A 19,584-nucleotide genomic window follows, 5' to 3' on the forward strand; every position below is an offset into this window, starting at 1 on the left:
AACATACCAAAGCACATCATAATTACATTACCCAAGATTAAAATGAAGGAGAGAATTCTAGAAGCAGCAAGAGATAAGGATAGAGTTACCTACAAACTCTGAGTTCCCAGCAGACTGTCAGCTGACTTCTCAAAAGAAATCTTGCAGGCAAGAAGGGGCTGGAAAGAAGTATTCCAAGTAATGAAAGGCAAGGACCTACATCCAAGATTGCTCTATCCTTTCATTTAGAATGGAAGGGCAGATAAAGTGCTTCTCAGATAAGGTCAAGTTCAAGGAGTTCATCATCACTAAGCCCATATTTTGTGAAATGTTAAAGGGATTTATCTATGAAAAAGAAGATAAAAAACATGTGTAGTAAAATGACAGCAAACTCACAGTTACTAACAATCACACCTAAAACAAAAACAGAAGCAAACTAAGCAAACTAGAACAGGAGCAGAACACAGAAATGGAGATCACATGGAGGGACAGCAACAGGGGGATGGGAAGAGGAGAGAGAGGGAAAAGATACAGAGAACAAGTAGCGTAGATGGTAGGTAGAAAATAGACAGGGGGAGGGCAAGAATAGTATGGGAAATGTAGAAGCTAAAGAACTTAAGACACATGGATATGAACTAAAGGGGGGGGCGAATATGGGTAGGAGAGGGTGTGTAGGGTGGAGGGGAATGAAGGAGGGAAATGGGACAAGTGTAATGGCATAATCAGTAAAGTATATTTTTAAAAAGACTTTATTTATTTTTAGAGAAAGGCAAAGGGAGGGAGAAAGAGGGAGAGAAACATCATTGTGTAGTTGCCTCTCACATGGCTCCCCCAGTGGGGACCTGGCCTGCAACCCAGGCATGTGCCCTGACTGGGAATTGAACCGGCAACCTTTTGGTTTTGAGCCGGCGCACAATCCACTGAGCTACACTAGCCAGGACTAATTTTTTTTAATTATGGCTAGCATTTTTTATCCTGTTTGGTTCTAGTAGTCCAGATTCACACACACACACACACACACACACACACACACACACCATTCTTCCATGTAAAGCTTTGGGCAAATACAAATTTAAGAAATCTGTCTATAATTTAAATAATTTATATAGACAGAAGCTTATACAATTGGGTTTTTAAATATTGAATTTTTCTAGGCCTATATTTAGAGCAAATTTATTTTACTGGGTGTCATTGCTATAAAGAAACTACCATATATAACTTCCTTTAAAAACTTTTATTTCCTTCCATTAGCTTTAAAATGTTTCTAGGAAGGGATGGCATTTTGGACCTTTTAAAAAGTTTCTGGGAGCTTAGACTTCTAGTGAAGATGGTGTCATAAGTTTACATTTGGAAGGAATAGATATACCTTTGGCTCCAAAGAAATCAATAATATATGAAAAATATTTTTAAATGCCTATGTGGACTCAAAAAACAAGATAAACATTTTTGTGGACCAGAAATGGAACAGAAATGCAGAGCGTGGAATGCGGGCTCTGACCCGCCACCTCCAGCTCCAGAGCAGGCAGGCAGAGGCAGTGAGGAGAGTGGCTGCTGCTAATGGAACTTAAAGTACCCGAGGTGAGACAAACGGCCAGATCCAGGTCTCTGTTTGGAATTGGAGCATGGGGATCTGTGGGGTATCCCGCTTGTCCCCTTCATGCAAGAAGACTTTTAAAAGCCTGGTATTTGAAGAGAGATTCACAGGGTCACCACCTGTAGCCATGACGTCTCAGTGCCAAGGGCCTTGTCCCTGAGACCTAGAGTTGTGCAGTAAAAACCTACGCCACACCTCCGTGGCCTTGCAGACAGACAGAGCTAAGCCTTTTCATTCAAGGCACTCTTCACATTTTTGTTCTGAGTAAAAACCAGGTTCCTAAGGCCAGTGTTCCTCCTACAGCCTTCTCAAGTTAGAGGTGGTGTTCTTCTTTACACCAAGCATTATTGGATCCGGAGGTTGGGGCGAGTGTGTCCCTTACCCCCCAATGCTGATTCCAGGCCACAGCAACTTCTTCCTCCCTGAAGAACTCTGGCCCCCTTGACCTCCTGCTATCGGACTGTTCCCCTTTCTTGCAGTCATTTCCCCACTCATTGCAGAGCGAAGTGAACATAGTCTTTTTCTTTACCACCAGTCCTGGCATCACTCTTTTTTATTAAGAATTTTTTTATGTCTAACAGATAGGAGCTATTTTTATTTTAATATAACCATAATGATAGTTCACATTTCTCTAGTTGTCTCCTAAATGTCTTTCTACAGTGACAGGTCCCATTTCTCTATTTGTTTGTTTGTTTATTTATTTTTACTGTTTGCTTGTTTGTATCAGGAAACGAAGTCCCACATTGCATTTAGTTAATTTTGTCTTTTCAGCCTTTTAAAGTTTGGAACAGTTCCTCTTTGAGCCTTGATAATGACTGCCTTGTAGGTGATGCTGTGCGCTTCCCATCAGGAGACACTTGTCTGCTTATCTCTGTCAGTGATGCCAAGATCGATTAGTGTGTTCTGGTTGTCAGTCTGATTCATCTGTTATATAACTCTCCATTGGACTTTGAACTTACTATTTCTTTTTTTATTTTAAAGAGAAGGAGAGAAACATCAATAATAGTTTGGTGGTGTTGGGAGTTGAGGAGCAGATAATAAAAATATATATGCCTTCTAGACAGAAGTACTTCCAAGAAATACTTATAAGAAGTTTGGCTTTGTCCTCCTATCTTCTTTCCCATGCCCTGTCATTCTTCGTTAATGCTGTAGTTGCCACAGAATGCTGTATTTAGAAAGGTGATATCATGTTGAGAAGAAATACTGATTACAATTATTTTTTTCTTTTCAGCTCTTACTATAATATCTTACCCATTCTGCTACTGACCAGAGATTAAATAAATTTAACTTGCCCAACATTTCCCAAGGTTTTTTGCAGATTGTCAATCAACTTTGGCCAACTGTTAGAATTCTCAGAAACTTCATTCTGTTACAAACATTTATAACAATTTTGACTGTCAAAGCCAAATCTCCTTTTGTTAGTTGGTGATAAACTTTCTTATATATCATCTCTGTGTTTTTACATATGGAAATACTTTCTCCCCTCAGTGCAGTGTGGCTTTTTCACTATGCAGTTAGTTTCTTGACTAATATACATCTTACTCTACTTTTGATTTTTGAAGTTATTATCTTTTTTTAGAACTTAAATTTTAAAGTAATATCTAACACTACAAAAGATATGAGGTCTGTCCAGAAGGTATTCAGCCATGTAATGTGAAAAATAGAAACTTTTATTGTAGAATATACAAGATACAAGAAACATTGTACATAGGACAATGACGCCTCAGTCCCCTTCAAAGTAGGTACTTAGGGACCTCACATAGTTCTCCCAATTGCCATCAGCTGCCCTATTGTATTTTCCTGAATCTCTTCGATGGTCTGAAATCTCATCCCTTTCAAAGGTGATTTCAGTTTTAAAAAGCCAGAGGTCGGAGGTTGCCAAATCTTGGTGGGGCTGGGTCACCTGGGTGATTTGATATTCAACCAAAAACTCTACACGAGATGTGATCCATAAGCAGGCACATTGTTGTGATGAAGCTGCCAATCACCAGTTTCCCACAGCTGTGGCCTTCTGAATCATCCTAATAGTTTCTGGAGAGGAGTGTTCAAACTTAACACAAAATTTGATGCAGATTCATTGCTGTACTCACTCAGTCATTTTGAATGTGATGGCCACACAGTCCACATGCTCACTCAATGGTGTCTATAACCCCCACTGACTAGAACAGTGAAGTTGTCATTGTTCATCATGCACATTCCAGTCCACTCTCCTTAGCTGCCAGGTTACATCAGTGCTGCACAAACTATTCTCGCTTTGTCAACAATGGCTGGACTTTCTCCAGACAGACCTCTGTCCTTTTTGGACAGAAATTATATAGGACCGGGCAAAAGTAGGTTTGCGGTTGTGAGTACGCAAAACAGTATATTCTTGTATTATGATTTATTAATTATTGTATTGTTTTTCATATGAACAACTATAAACCTACTTCTGCTCCACCCTGTATAGTAGTCTCTTTCTAACTCCTATCTGCCACACTTCTTTGACTGTATCTCAGGGATATAGCATTTTTTACCTTATTTCTCCATTGCTACATCATTCGGATTGGCTTGCAGGTTAGAAATCTCTATACATCTTTTTCTGTTTATTTCCAAAAGACTTTTTGTATCTGTAATCTTGTTGGTTGGTTTTCATACCTAAACATGCCATCTAATGCCTAGTTCCTATTGAACTCTGTTTTATATGATTGGGCAATCAATCATGAGAGCATTGAATTTTTTTTTAAAATCTTGTGAACATCTAATGAAAGTTTGATGTATTTTAATGTTGTTTGTTGGTATTTCATTTTTCTTTGTTTAGGTTCGTAATGTTCTTAATGATGCAGTGGATTTACTGGAATTCCGTGATAGAGTCATTAAAGCATCTTTGAACTACGCACACTTAGTTGTTTCAACGTCTCTTCAATGTTATGTGTTCTCGTAAGCATCTTGCCTTTCTTAAAAATCCAGAGTTTTGTCTGTGATGAGGAATTTATTTTTAATCTTTTGCAACAACATGGTTTGGTTTAAACTTACCTTTCTCAAAATCTCACCTATCCCGAACTTCATCCCAAACAAGAGTGAGAAAAAGTGAGCTGTGAGCACTGAAAATAGATCTAGTAAAGTTTGGGAATCAAAGGTTAATAATCACTTTTAAAATACTTCTCTGAAATAGTGTTGCTCTTACTTTACTCACAGTTCTAAGGAATTTAGTATAATTCGATTTCAGATTCCAAAGAGGATTAGGAGCAGCTGATAAGTGATAGAAAGGATGGTCCCAACCATTGGAATAGGGGACAGTGGGCAGCCTGACACAGGCTGACATGTGCAGTAAGGACACAAGGAGGCATTTAGGCCTAACACAGCCCAGGGGAACCATGCTATTCATACTGATGATCCGGAGTTGTCCAGGGATGATGAAAGCAAATACTGTGTTTTTCAGACCATAAGACACACCTAGGTTTTAGAGGAGGAAAATAGGGAAAAAAAATTGAAGCAAAAAATGAGGTAAAATATTTAATAATATAATATTTCACCAATGTAAATGTAAACAGAACTCAACAGCAGCATTAACAACCATTATTCCTCCCAAATTTGGAGGGGGTGGGCATCTTATAGTCCAAAAATACAGTACTACATTCAGTATACTTTGCATTAGAAATGATTTCCAAGACTTGCACCTAAAACTCTAATAATATACTTGGTATTTTTAAAACAGTGACTCGGTATGTGCTAATAAATGTTGAACAACTGACTTTCTGGAAACAAACAGACTTGATATGCATTGATTGCTGGTTTCTATGCTGTAAATACTTTAACTGTGGCTGATTTCAAGCTAGCAATGTGGTGTCACAGCAGAACTGAGGAGAGGCACACAGCTGCAAACCATTTCATGTACTGCCATGTAAATAATCTCAAGTGCACAGATAGTAGTAAAATGGGTAAAATAATCTGGAGGAGATGTTTTAAGTATTTATTATCTTTATTTTAAATGTAATTTAGTGTAATTTTAAATAACGACCTTGTTTAAAAATTTACTTAACAGTAAATTTTTATTTAAAAATGTATTGCAAAATTCCTAAAAATCAAACAGTTGGTGCAAGCATACCACCAGTTGACTCTTTAACTATCCAGAAAACTCAAGTAGCCACGGTGACACTTTCAGGAGTTGTCCTCATATAGCACTGTGCCCAGCGTGTAGTAGGTACTTAGTAAATAAGAAAATAGTTTTGGATGAATAAATGAATTGAAAGCATGAAAAATAGTGTTTTCTTGGTGTCCTAATGCCCAGTAATACACAGCTCAAAGATATCCAATTAACAGTTCTTAAAACTATGTATTACTATTTCTCACTCACTGTGTAAATTTGCTACTAATCAGAATCTGCACATGGGATAATAATCCCAAGTCTGGAGTAGAGGGAAGCAGAGGAGAGAGGACTAAGAAACAAGCAGCTCAATTTTACATGAAAATTTGTTTCTTAAGAATGAAAGAGAAGGAACAACAGGGGAAATGTGAGAAAAGTCAAGAAAGATACAAAGTTAAATGGTTGAGGTGTGGGGAAGGTATTACATAGGATGCAAGAAGACTCTCATAATCACTTAGTGTACATTAGTATCTGAATAATAGTTATTTAAATGTTTTCATGGGGTTGTGGAAACAAGAGAATATCTCCTCATTTTAGGGTTGGTTTGTTTGAAGAAGGTAGGACCCTGAACAGCTGTGTTTGAGGAATTTCTTTTGCTCTGTAGAGTGGCAAGGATGCAGTGTTTGAATCTGTAGGATTAGTATCATTAGGTGTTACTTTATTTGAGAGGTTGCTTTTAAAAATAATTACCAAAAGTTTAGCAGGGGTGTTTTTGGTCACTCCACTTTTCCCACTAGTTAACTTTTACTGGTTAACATTTGGCAAAATAGAAAACTGCTTCTCTTTCCTGATTTAACCATGGCTCCCCTCTCGTTGCCAAGACATTCATTCAGGCACAGAACATCTAATGGGGTGAAATACCAAGGAGCAATAGTAGGAATGGGTAGTCCTGACACCTATTATCACCAAAACTTATTTCATTAAATTAAAAAACCTTCTAGTATTTTACGTAATAATCATCGTTTATGGAGCACTGTTAGACTTTATGTTCGTGACCTCGTTTACCCTGTGTGGTGGGCACTGTTGTTATCATATCCCCACTTTATGAGACGAAGAGACTAGATGACACAGAGAGGAATTGAATAACTGGCCACAGGCCCAGTTACTTAACTTCTTTACTAAAGGATTTAGAGCCAGGATTTGAATCCGAGTTTTTAATAACTGTTGCCCTTTTTTTAGTAATAAAAATAAAACTTGTAAAACAAACTTGCAAGCAATATAGTAGTTTATATGAGAAGTTCTGGAAAAAACAAGAAGTTCTGCAAAAAGAATATATGCAACTCTGCATTAAATTTTCATCTGATTTTTACCAATAATTATATAGAAAATATTCTTGATAATTTGACATTATGGTTTGGGGAGTTTATATTTCCATGGCATGTTTATTTCTCAGTTGTTAGAAATCTCATTTTGTGAGGGGACATTAAAAAAACCTCACATAATCACTATTCCTATCAGCTCTTTGGACAAAGAATGAAGGTTAATTCTAATAACTTCATAAATAAAGCATGCCATATTTTTCTAAAATACAAAAAATACATCTTTATTATACCTGCAAACCCCAGACTTACTAATTACTAGTAGTAATTTGTTGTTTTGCTTTATGCTTGCATTTACTTATTGAAATAGGTATCAGACTCTGCATTAGTCAAGATTAATCTCCCACCAGTGTGTGTCCTCACTGCAACCTTCCCTTTCTTGCATCTTCTAGATTTGAATATGAAGTTGAAAGCATTGCTTCTTCCCCTGGCTGGTGTGGTTCAGTGAGTTGAGTGCCAGCCTGCGAACCAAAAGTCACCCGTTCAGTTCCTAAACGGGCCACAAGCCTGGGTTGCTGGCCAGGCCCCTGTTGGGGGCGATCGGTGTTCCACACATCAGTGTTTCGTCCCTGTTTCTCCTTCCCTTCCTCCCCCTCTAAACAAGAAATAAAATCTCTAAGAAATAATAAATAAATAAATGTGAGCTTAAAAGCCAAGACCTTTAAAAAAATAAAGGATCGCTTCTATGAAAATAATTGAGAGAGATTGAGAATACATAGGAGTAATAAAAACTATTTTAAATTATGAAACAACCAATTTTCTGGAGATAGGTTTTTCAGGTTGTAAATGTTCTCTCTACCCATCCTTATCTTTGAATCATATTACACCATAAAAACTAAAGGAGTTATTTGTTCATTTATTCATCTATTTAGTTAATAAGTACTTGTATAATACTTTACAGTTTATAGAATGCTTCACCAACATCTGTTTGGGAGACCTGTAGGAAAAATAATCATGTTTACCATGTTATTGTTACAATAGTTTCTGTTCAGTATCTGCTATAAAACAGGTCGTTAGCTAAACACTTAGGTGAGCTGTTATTATCTTCATTTTACAAATAAATAAATTGATGTTTAGGGGATTAAGTTTATTAAGATTTGGCCAACAGTGGTAAAACCACATCTCTAACCCTGAGCTATTAAGCCAGAAACCCAACCCCTTTTCACTGTGCCGCACTACTGCTGCTTTTCAGGTGAGGAACGTTAGACGAGTTGCCCAAATCGCAAAGTTATTGTGAAACTGAAAATGCGTAAAGTGAGTACTTGTCTTCTTATAAAAAGTATTTGGTATTTTAAATGTTAATAAATATCCATTTTATTTATCTTCTAGTACAAAGAACTGGAACACACCGCTTATATTTGATCTCAAAGAAGGAACTGTTAGTTTAATTCTGCAGGCAGAAAGGTAATTTGTTTATCGTGTTTGATTATTGAATTTGGGATTAAGATACTTCAGATCATAGCAAAACACTCTTTAAAGCATGCTGTTTACAGAATGATATTGTACAATAGTCATTAGTTATCAATCAGTTTTTTCTGTTTATTTTAAGAGAAAAAAGTCAGAGGATAAGCTCTTAGATGAATAGTTCTAAAACTTTTTGGTCTCAGAATTTGCTTACATTCTTACAAAGATACTGAGGGTTATATATATCACCATTTACTATATTAAAATTAAAGGTGATATTTAAAAGTTATTTATTTAAAATGATGAGAATAAACTTATTAGAAGTAAACATCAGAATAATGACATGAGAAAATGAGAGTGACACAGACACACTGATATGAAATAGTTTCGACTTCATGGTCCCTTTATTTCCTGTTCCCTTTTGTTTTTATTTTTATTTTTATTATTATTTTTTTAAATTTTATTTAGTTATTTTTCAAGTACAGTTTTTTGTCTATTTTTCCCATCCCAGCCTCCCCTGGCCTTTGAAACTCATTGATTTTATGAGCTACTACTTGTCTTTGACCCGAAGTTTGAGAAATAATGCTCTCTTTCAAAACCGTCAGTGTATATAGGACTGAGAAACTCCAAACCAATTAACTAGAGATGAAATAGCTGTTACTGAGGAATCCATACTTTTCCATGAAAACTATCAGTCTTTACAGTGATACACTACTGAATCACAGGTCAAAGTTAGAAAGCTACAAGCCAGTAAATCCTGGAATAAAGTGTAAAAATACAGCAGACAATTCTATAATAGCCACCTATAAAAATATTTGCACTAAACCATGTATTTTGTTCCTCATCCCTTTTTTCTATTACTCACCACCTAGGCAGCTCTTAATAGTGTTTATTACCAGGTTTTCTAGCCCATGGCATTTTATCAATAGCAAACCAGAAGAGGAACGGTGCTGGTGGGCTGTTAGAGGCTGGCTCAGTGACAAGAAGAAAAGTGACCGCCTGGCCAGGGAACAGAGAGAATCCTTAAAGCACAGAACTGTGCAGCTGAGTGGCATAATTCTTTTGTTGCACCAACAGATTCTTGTGAGTCGGAGCTATCAGTTAACTAGTTATTGAAGAGTATGACCATCATATCGATGACTCAGATTGACCAAGAAAATAATTGTGTCAAATATTGTATCATCTGTTTAATGAAAGTGAATGTATGATTTATTTATTAGTTATTGCATGCATTTTTAAAAAAAGACATCTTTGCCACTTAAGATGTGAGCTGTCTAAAAAACCCTATTTCTGAAATTCTTTTTACCCAAACAGTTCCAGATAAATTGATGTATTTATAAATGTGTTTATTGAATATGTTCTCAGTAAAGGCATGTGTCAGTGGAGTAAATTATTAGGTAATTAAAGAACACTTTACTCAGTGCCTGTTGCTGGCCTTATTTGTACACTTAGTTATATTTGCCCCTTGAAACAGTGTTTATTTTCAAGGAGATTAGGAACTGTAGTACCTTGTTTAGAAGAGAAAACGCTTTTAGTACTGATGCTAAGAAAGAATATATCCCAATACGATGTGTTACTTTGTCAACATTAGCTAATATACACTACTGTATAAATAAGGTCCAAACCCTTTAATTAAATAAACTACGCTACAGTACTCATGTATTAATTTAATTAAAGTGTATGAGAGGGGTGACCCCCCAAAACAGGAATTTATTTATTAAAAAATATGTATTTATCCCTGGCTGGTGTAGCTCAGTGGATTGAGCATGGACCTGTGAAGCAAAGGGTCTCTGGTTCAATTCCCAGTCAGGGCACATGCCTGGGTTGCGGGGCCAGGTCCCCATTAGGGGACACATGAGAGGCAACCACACGTTGATGTTTCTCTCTCTTTCTTCTTCCCTTCCCCTCTCTCTAAAAATAAATAAATATTTTTAAATACATATTCATTATTACATATTTAAACTTCAGTCACCTTCAAAGTACTCTCCATTTAATGCAATACATCTATCAAGACATTTTCACCACTGTTCAAAAAAGTTTTTGAACTTGTCTATTTTGATGTTTTTTAGTTGCATCTTTCATTTTTTATTTCACCTCTTCTATATCAGCAAAACGTTTCCCTTTGAGGATTTTGGGGGCTTTTTTCATCCAGGGATGAAACAAAAAAAAAGTCATTTAGGGCAAGACCGGGTGAACAGGAAGGGTAGGGCATAAGGGTCATGCAGTGTTTTGGTCAAAAACTGCTGAACACTCAGCGCAATGTGGACAGATGTGCTCATAAATCATCCATTACGGACTGGGCAAATGTGTTGAAAGTGTCTTCAAAAAAACTTCACTGAGCCGAATGCAGCCTCTCATGGCAACGCCAGCTGGTGCACTGATACAGATGGATTCCCAGAACACTCACCTAGCGGGGGGAAGCCTTTACTACAAGGGGCCTGCCCTCCAGAAGATAATTCCAGTTTTTTTTTGGTGGGGCCTCCCCAACATGTATTGGGGATTTATTTTATACTAACTTTTCATTGGGTTTGGTGTTTATTTTCTATTTGTTTCCATAACAGGAAAGACCAATTAGCGACTTCTGAGTCAAGAATTAGTTCTGAATCAAGGATATTAAAACCTTGAACATAAGATTTTTAAAATGTAATAATGTGTTCAGTATTGAAGAAATAGTCACTTCAATATGGCAGTCATAGGAGTGTAAATCAATACAACCTTTCCAAGGGCAGTTTAACAATATATATATATTAAAACTTTAACAGTATAGGGCCTCGATCCAATAACTGCAGTTCTAGAAATTGTACCAAGGAAAAAAGTAGACATACAGAAATGTGTATAGATTCTAGGCATTCTTTAGAACAGTAAATAATTTGAAATAAAAGTCTGTTAGGAATGAATGAATTAAGTAAAGTTATGGTATATTCATACTTTGTTTGCTATATGTTATTTTTATGGAATTAGGATTGCAAGAGGTCTTTTGATTTCTCTGTATTGTTTAAATTATACTTTGCAATGTTTATAATTTTTTGTATTTAATCTTTATTTTTTCCATTATCCTTTAGTCCTCTTATATATCCCTCCTTCCAGCAATCATACTGTTGTCCATGATTCTTTTTTCCTTTTTGCTCAGTCCTTCCACCCCCTAACCTCCCCCCACAACTACCTGTCCTCCTACCCTTCATCTATGAGTCTATCCTCAATTTTCAAAGAAAAAATAACAGCCATTAAATATTTATGTTTTGACTTAACAAAAAATTACGTACACCAGAACCCTTATGCCTTGAATATAGCTGTCAACACAGCAAGTGAACCCTAGTCCTGGCTGAAAAAAAATGTTATTTTTAGATATGAACACATTACTGATGGTCAAAGTCAAGGCATCTAATTTTAATAAATACTGGCTTTGATACTAATTTTTGAGTTATTTTCACTATTTTGGGCTTTAACCAATATTTAATCTTTTTTTTTTTTTTTTTTTTTTTTTTTAGAGAGAGAGGGGAAGGGAGGAAGAAGGAGGAGGAGAGAAACATCAATGTGTGGTTGCCTCTCGTGTGGCTCCCACCAGGGGCCTGGCCCCCAATCCAGGCATGTGTCCTAACTGGGAATCGAACTGGCGACCCTTTGGTTCACAAGCCAGTGCCCAATCCACTGAGCCACACACCAGCCAGGGCTTAATTTTTGTCTTTAGCATAATTGTTAATTGTGAAATATGTCTTAATGCTGTTCTGTAATATATATAGCATCAGGAATTAAAATCACTGAATTGTAAATCGTGAGATTTTTCTTATTGCCTTTGTATAGAAATGCTTCTTCAGGAAAAGAAAGGAATTGCAAGTATAATGTAGATAGAGTCAAAATTTTAGTATATAGGGTGGTGATTATGGGCATTTTCATTTTATTTCTCCTACCTCCCTCAAAAAAACAAAAACCTAGAAACGAACCAGATCAACCAGTGGTGACTTTTCAGGTGGTTTGTATATTTCATTTTGTGTTTATCTGTGGACTTAATTATAAGATTTAGATTTTTCCAAAGGGAAGTAAACTCCTACTTGAGAATATTTTTTATTCTTTATTTTTTAGACATTTTCTTCTTGTAGATGGTGGTGGTATCTATTTATATTCTTATGAAGGACGCTTCATTTCTTCTCCAAAATTTCCTGGAATGAGAACAGATATTCTGAATGCACAGACTGTGTCTCTGAGTAACGATACCATAGCAATAAAAGACAAAGCTGATGAAAAAAGTAAGTACTTTTTTATAATCTTCTATGTCAAATTTCTGTGAGATTTGTTAATATTGTAAAATTTTCATAAAGTAACTTTCATTGTCTCATCTATTAACGTGTTAACTTTATATGAAAGAATTAGGACCTTTTAATTTTTTCCTAATTGTAAATTAATGAAAAAACTGAAGTTGTAATTCATGAATCGATAAAAGAACTGAGGCTGCAATATTATATATAAAGGTGTCACACTCGATTTAACAAATGTATAATGTTACAACAATAACAGAGCTTAGTGGGTAAGGAATAAATCTTTACATTTGCAGTAGCCGTTGGTAGAGAGTTTGAATTCAAGATTGTAAATCTGAAAAGATTCAGATTACTGTTGAAGTTTATTGATTTTTTTAAAATACTTTTTCTTCATTTGATAACATTTGTCTCATTGTAAATAGTGTGCTTCATTGTACTATTTATTTTGCTTATTTACTTTTAAAATAAGTATTTTAAGTTAAGTAGAAAAAAGTTATGAATAATTTTAAATTTTCATGTAAACGTCTAGACCACATTAGTATTTGTAAATAAATATGTCGGGTGTTCTGTAATTGCTCAGTACAGTAAAACTATTTTATTAAGGCATCGCTGTATCACAATTTCATTCATCCAACAAACGTAAGGGTTCACTGTGTGCCAGGTGCTTTTCTAGAAGTTGAGGATACAATGGTGAAGAAGACAGACAAATATAAAAGTAGCTAGTGAACAAATACTTGCTGTGAGGAAAACTAATGCAGGGTGAGGGAACAGAAATCTGGAAGTGGAGGAGGGGAACAGGACCAGCAAGTGCAGAGGTTCTGAGGTGGGAATGATTGGCATGCAAAGGAACTGCTGGAGGGGCTTGTGACTAGGTTCCTGTGAACTAAGCAGAGTCCCAGGAGGAGAGGAGGACAGAGAATAGATAAGCAGGAGCCAGGTCATGTGAAGACTTGTCTATCTATGGTAAGGATGAGGGCGTGAGGGAACAAGAGGAGGTAAGCATATTATCATAGGTTTTTGTCTTGGCTGACTGAGATAGAAGACAGGGAAGGGGGGAGTTTAGAGGAGGTACACAAACCAAGGGTTCTATTGGATGGGCCAAAAAGTCTGTTCAGTTTTTTCCTTAAAAGATACATTTTTCATTTTTACCAATAACTTCATTGATTTGGATATTTTGAGTATGTTGGCTATCTTCCGCTATTGGCTTCTAGTGGGTAGAGGCCAGGGTGCTGCTAACCATCTTCTAACATGTAAGACAGACCCCTAGCAAAGAATTATTTAGCCAAAATGTCAATAGTACCGAAGAAACTTTGCAAACCACTTTTGACATGTTTTATCAATCAGTCACAGCACCTTCTCCATACACTGCAACAAGTCTTTTTTGGTTTTTCAGTTGCGTTTTTACTGTTCTTGAAATAATGAAGCATAATACACTTAAAATGTTGCATATCTTCTTCCATCTTCAATATTAAAATTGCTACACAAGAATTCACCAACTTTGGTAAGTTTTTTTAGTGCACACTGATATGGCAGCTGTCACAATACAGTCTAACAGAATTGTTTTGAGTGAAGTTAAAAAGACAACTAAGCACTACTAGAGCCATTATATGAAAAAACTAAACGAACTTTTTGGCCAACCCAATGTTTTGGTCGTGGTAACTTTAAATGCTTTTTTGACATCTAAGGGTAGATGGAGAGTAAACAATTGGATGAACCAGTCCCGGGCTCAGGAGAGATGGGGGGACTAGAGACATAACCTGGGGAGTCACTGATGTGCAGGTAGTGCCATGGCACCAAGTGAAATCACTTAGGAAGTAAGTAGAGAGCGGTAAGAGGACCAGAGACTTCTGAAATTTTCTATAGTTAATTCGTATCTGAAACATTTCATTATTCTTTAATGCTTTGCTAGGTCATAGAATTTTACATTTAGAAAGAATTATGAACATTTTCAGAAATACTGATTTACGTGTATACCAATTCATTTTGTTTTATTTACATAAATTTGTATTGTTGACAAGATAATTGTGTAGTTTTCTTTTGCTATAAAAAGAAAGTTGAAAAGACTAAAAGGAAATTGTTGTAGAACTGAAAAAAATGAGAAGGAAAATATTTTTTTTATATTCCCTTTTAAAGAAACTAGTACTAATGAGTGGCTAAATAGAGGTTTATGCTAACAACAGAAAACACAATTGAAGTACCTAAATCTTTACCATGGAATTGTTAAATTTTCCTTTCAAGGGGGCCATCCACAAGTCAGACCAGTGGTTCCTTCCTAATTTGGGACCTTCTTTATAGGCAGGATCCTTGAACCAGCCACAGAACTGTATGTTATGGTAGGTGCTCAATAAGTACATAGCACCTGGATTTGAAGATACCCCGTGGGGTAATTGGTTAAGTAGTAGAGAGGTACCGCTTTTTTTTTTTAAGATTTTATTTACTTTTTAGAGAGGGGAAGGGAGGGAGAAAGAGACCGTGAGAAACATCAGTGTGTGGTTGCCTCTTGCGCACCCCCTTACTGGGAACCTGGCCCGCCACCCGGGCACGTGCCCTAGACTGGGAGTCAAACCAGCAGCCCTTAGATTCACAGACCAGCACTCAACCGCTGAGCACACCAGCCATTGCAGAAGGTACTGCTTCTGACTCCTCCCCACCCATCTTCACAGATACAGTGTGATATTAGAGAGGGTGATTATTTGAAAGAAATGTCTGTATATAAGGGGTGTGGAAGTTAGAGAGCGGTTAAGTTTAGAAGCAATTCTTTCAGCTCCCAGCTCCTTAGTTGTTCTTTCTGCCAGCTTCTGTTACATGTTATCACTAAAACGCTGGTCCAGCCTCCCACAGGTCAGGGCCAGTCCCAGTTGTGGGAGAGTAGGTGCATCCGTCCTTATACCTCCAGCTCTTCAAAATGTGTGCAGTTAGCATATGGGCAGACGGCTTTTTCTTTCTAAGTGATTAGTTTGCATAGCTACGAAAATAACTGGGTTTAGCCAAGCCCAACACGTTTTTTTAAATGGAAACCAAATTTTTCTAATTTTATTTTTATACTTAATTAAAAATTCTTTTACGTATTTTCCTTTTTCATCTTTCTCAGCATAATAGGCAGTCTTAGAACATAACTTACTCTTGTGACAGGATTTTCTTATGAATGTAACCAGTGACCTCAAACTTAATATCCTAAGGTTTACTAAAAGCTAATAATTAATATACATACTAAAACTGTGATCCTCTGGAATTTAAATATCACATTATACATATTTTAGCACTTTTACGTTCTTTATAAATTGTCCAAATTTCTTTTTGCTGACTGCTTGTACCGCTTTTGTCTTTTCATGCCATTTCTATCGTTTAATTTCTGCAATCCTATGTGTATGTTCAGTTATGTAAAACACTCCATTAGGGATGAATCTTGAGCTGCAGTAATTCCGGGATTACTTAGAGAATCACAAAAAACACTCCAACAATCTTTCCCCTCCAACAATCCTTTTAAAATAGAAAAGAACTGCTACTAATACCGCTGTCGTGTTGGAAACCTTTGGTGAAATAGAAAAGGTGTCAGAAGCAGTGTCTGTTTCCCCAAGTATCTCGTTTAGCAAATGAAGACATTCCTGTCCCTTGGGAGATTCCAAGAGTTCAAGTTCTCTGCCAGGAATCCAGGACAAACATCAGACAAATTATACCATAGTAGTATACTGACCACAGGGAAATAAACAGCACAGAACACATGGCCTGGTTTTAGAGTAAGCACTTGATACAATTTTCCTTTGTCAAATAATGATTGTGGTGTTAGATTGGTCTGGATCAGAGTTATTAAAATTAGAGATTGCATCCACATTCGGACTTGCCATTGTTGATCCCATGTAGCCTTGAAGCCATACCATTAACAACAATTCTAATGAGGGAATGTATGTTCTAGGAAGATGTATCCAGTTTCACTGTTTTCATAAGAATTATGAGCCCATTAATACATAGTAATTTGATGCTGCTGCTCTCCTCTGCTGATAGATACTCTGTGGGCCACTGAGTTAAGTAATTTCTCATGAGGATTATGATAAGTTCATTGAAGTTTACCAGTAAAAATGCTAATATAATACATTAACTAATGTTCTACTTTTTTTAAAAGTAATCTTCCTCTTTGAGGCATCAACTGGAAAACCATTAGGTGATGGAAAGCTTCTTTCTCATAAGGTAATGGACATTAGCTATTTCTATTGTAAATAGCCTGACTACTTTCTTTTTAACATTGTTTTCATTTTAAGAGATTAAGAATTACAAATAGGTAGTTACAGAATAGCCATGGGGATGTAAAGTCCAGTAATGGAAATGGAGCAGCCAAAGAACACATATGCATGACCCACAGATGTGAACAATGGTGGGGGGATTGCCTGAGGGAGTGGGGGGGGGCTGGGTGGAGGGGGACAGAGGTGGAAAAATTGGAACAACTATAATAAGAAAAAGAGAAAAAAATAAAATTAATATTTTCATGTTAAGGAGCGGAACGTAGCTACATATGGAAATTAAGTGCATGAAAGGATCTGACGTGTGCTGTCCAGGCTCTTTTCTGCTTTTCAATAAAATGTTCTTTGGGGATTAAATTTGTACCAATCAGTAAATAAAAATGTACTTATATTTCAAAATACCTTGCAGCTTTCCCATTGCCAGCATTTTCTTTAGGTTTTTAAGACGAGTTAAACTGAAAAAAATAATCCTGAAGTACAAAAAGACACTGAATTGTGAATCGTTTATTGGTTCCTGGTTTTTAGCCTTAAAATGAACAAAGGAGCACATTTTATTGTATCTTTCTAATAAGTGGTATATTAGGCTTAAAGATGCTTTTAATGATATTCAATGCTTCTTATAAAGTGTCACACTTTTCTTTTTGTATTTGTTAGATGTAAGTTTGAATAACACATACATTCGTACAGTTCAGAAATCAAAAAGCATCAAAAAGCTATACAGTGAAAATGTTTGTGTGCTATACCTGTCCCTCATCAGTACAGTTTCATTCTACAAAATAAGTAACCAGTTTATTAATCGCCCACATATCATTTCAGAGATTTTTTTAAAACAACTGCTCCTCCCTTTCTGATATAATGGTCTAGGGTACAACTTGGGCACTACTTTATTTATTTGTTTGTTTGTTTGCCTATTGATTTATTTATATTTTTATCCTCACCTGAGGACATGCTTATTGATTTTAGAGAGAAAGGGAGGGAGGGCGGGAGAGGGAGAGAAACATGAATGTGAGAAAGAGACATCCATCGTGCCCTAACCAGGGAACAAACCTGCAACCTAGGTATGTACCCTGAGGAGGCATCGAACTTGCAACTTTTTGGTTTATGGGATGATGCCCCAAGCAACTGAGCCTCACCAGTCAGGGCCCTTGCAGAAATTTTTAGTGCATATTCAAATAAAACTGATATATGTTCTTATCTTCCTCTTTTACAAAACCATAAAATATAACTCTGCACCTTGATTTTCTCACACAACACTATTTCTGGAGATCTTTTTATATCATCACATAACATGCTTCCTCGATCCTCCCCCCCCCACCATCCCACCGTATATAATATTATATGGATGTATCAGAATTTATTTAACCTGTACCCAAGTGATGGACAATTTGTTTCCAGTCTTTTCCTATTACAATATTGTCAAGATGAATTACTTTCCAAATAAGTATTGTCAAGTTATCTTGTAAAGAATTGTGTCAATTTATATTCTCACTAGTAATATTTGGGAGGAGGGACTTCCCAAAAAACAGAGTTATCTTCTGAAGGGCTTCCCCCATTGGGTAAGTGTTCTAGGAACCCATCTGTATCAGTGTACCAGCTGGCATTGTTGTGAGAGGTTGCATCCAGCTTCAGTGAATTTTTTTGAAGACTCCTTCAGTGGGTTTGACCATTTTATCATGGGTGATTTATCACGCCTGCCCATTCGGCACTGTGTTCAGCAGTTTTTGACCAAAACCTGCATGACCCCCGTGTCCCACCCTCCCTGTTCAGTTGATCCCACCTCAAGCAACTTTTTTTTTGTTTTCTGGGAGAAAAAAAGTCCTCAAAGGGAAATGTTTTGCTGCTGCAGAAGAGGGGAACCAAAAACCAGCAGAAGTACTAAAAGACATTAAAGTTGACAAGTTCGAAAACTGTTTTGAGCAGTGGAAAAAGTCTTGATAAGGGTGAATTACATCAAATGGAGAGGACTTTGAAGGTGACTGAAGTTTAAACGTGAGAATAAATACAGAATTTTTTATAAGTAAGTCCGTTTTTTGAGGGACCTCCCCCTGTACATGAGATGCCTCCATCCCCACAATCTTTGTTACTAACATTTTAAATCAAGACTATGTAAGAGGAATTCTTCCTTTTCAGAAGAATTAAGCATGTAAAAAGGGAGTACATTTCTCAGTTATTGAAGATATCATCATCATTTTTGTTAGTTAGGTTGAAATGAGAGTCATTTAGTAAGGTTTAACAAACATTTCTTTTAGTGTTGGTAATTCTTTTTCTAGAACACTTTTTCTAGGAGTAGGAAAGTTGTAATTTCATTATTGTAAGAGTGAAGTTGCACAAGACATTTTTACCTCTTTGTCTTGTATATAATACAAAGGATTTAAAAATTTGGCATTCTCTAGAGAAAGTCACTCAGTCTGTTTTGTTTCATATTTTATGAAGACACTAAAACCCAGGACCTACCCAAATACATAACAGAGCCAAAACTAGAACTCCGGTCTGTCTTTTATTAAATGAATGTTAGTGTAGGTCAAGGAAGAAGGTTCAAGTGAACATGAAGCTGCTTCCCTGTCCCACTGCAGAGAGCGACTCAGGAGGAACCAAACAAAAGGGGACTTAGTGGGACTGGACAAGAGGAGCCCGGGGAGCCCTGCTGAATGAAGAGAGAGTGAGGAGGAGGAAGCCC

At 36.5% G+C, this 19,584-nt stretch overlaps 1 protein-coding gene across 1 annotated transcript in view; it reads left to right on the plus strand.

The window, feature by feature from the left end:
• The window catches only part of IFT80 (intraflagellar transport 80), a 106,126-nt gene that overhangs the window by 68,528 nt on the left and 18,014 nt on the right, over window positions 1-19,584 (plus strand). Inside the window, exons 10-13 of the mRNA XM_053657869.1 lie at window positions 4,371-4,489; window positions 8,345-8,419; window positions 12,500-12,663; window positions 16,793-16,857. Of these exons, the coding sequence (XP_053513844.1) occupies window positions 4,371-4,489; window positions 8,345-8,419; window positions 12,500-12,663; window positions 16,793-16,857 (423 nt within the window). The remainder of the gene's footprint in view (window positions 1-4,370; window positions 4,490-8,344; window positions 8,420-12,499; window positions 12,664-16,792; window positions 16,858-19,584) is intronic.

The sequence above is a fragment of the Artibeus jamaicensis genome, unplaced genomic scaffold (genome assembly GCF_021234435.1).
Source record: "Artibeus jamaicensis isolate MK-2021 breed Jamaican fruit bat unplaced genomic scaffold, CSHL_Jam_final scaffold_474, whole genome shotgun sequence".
In the NCBI taxonomy this organism is placed as follows: domain Eukaryota; kingdom Metazoa; phylum Chordata; class Mammalia; order Chiroptera; family Phyllostomidae; genus Artibeus; species Artibeus jamaicensis.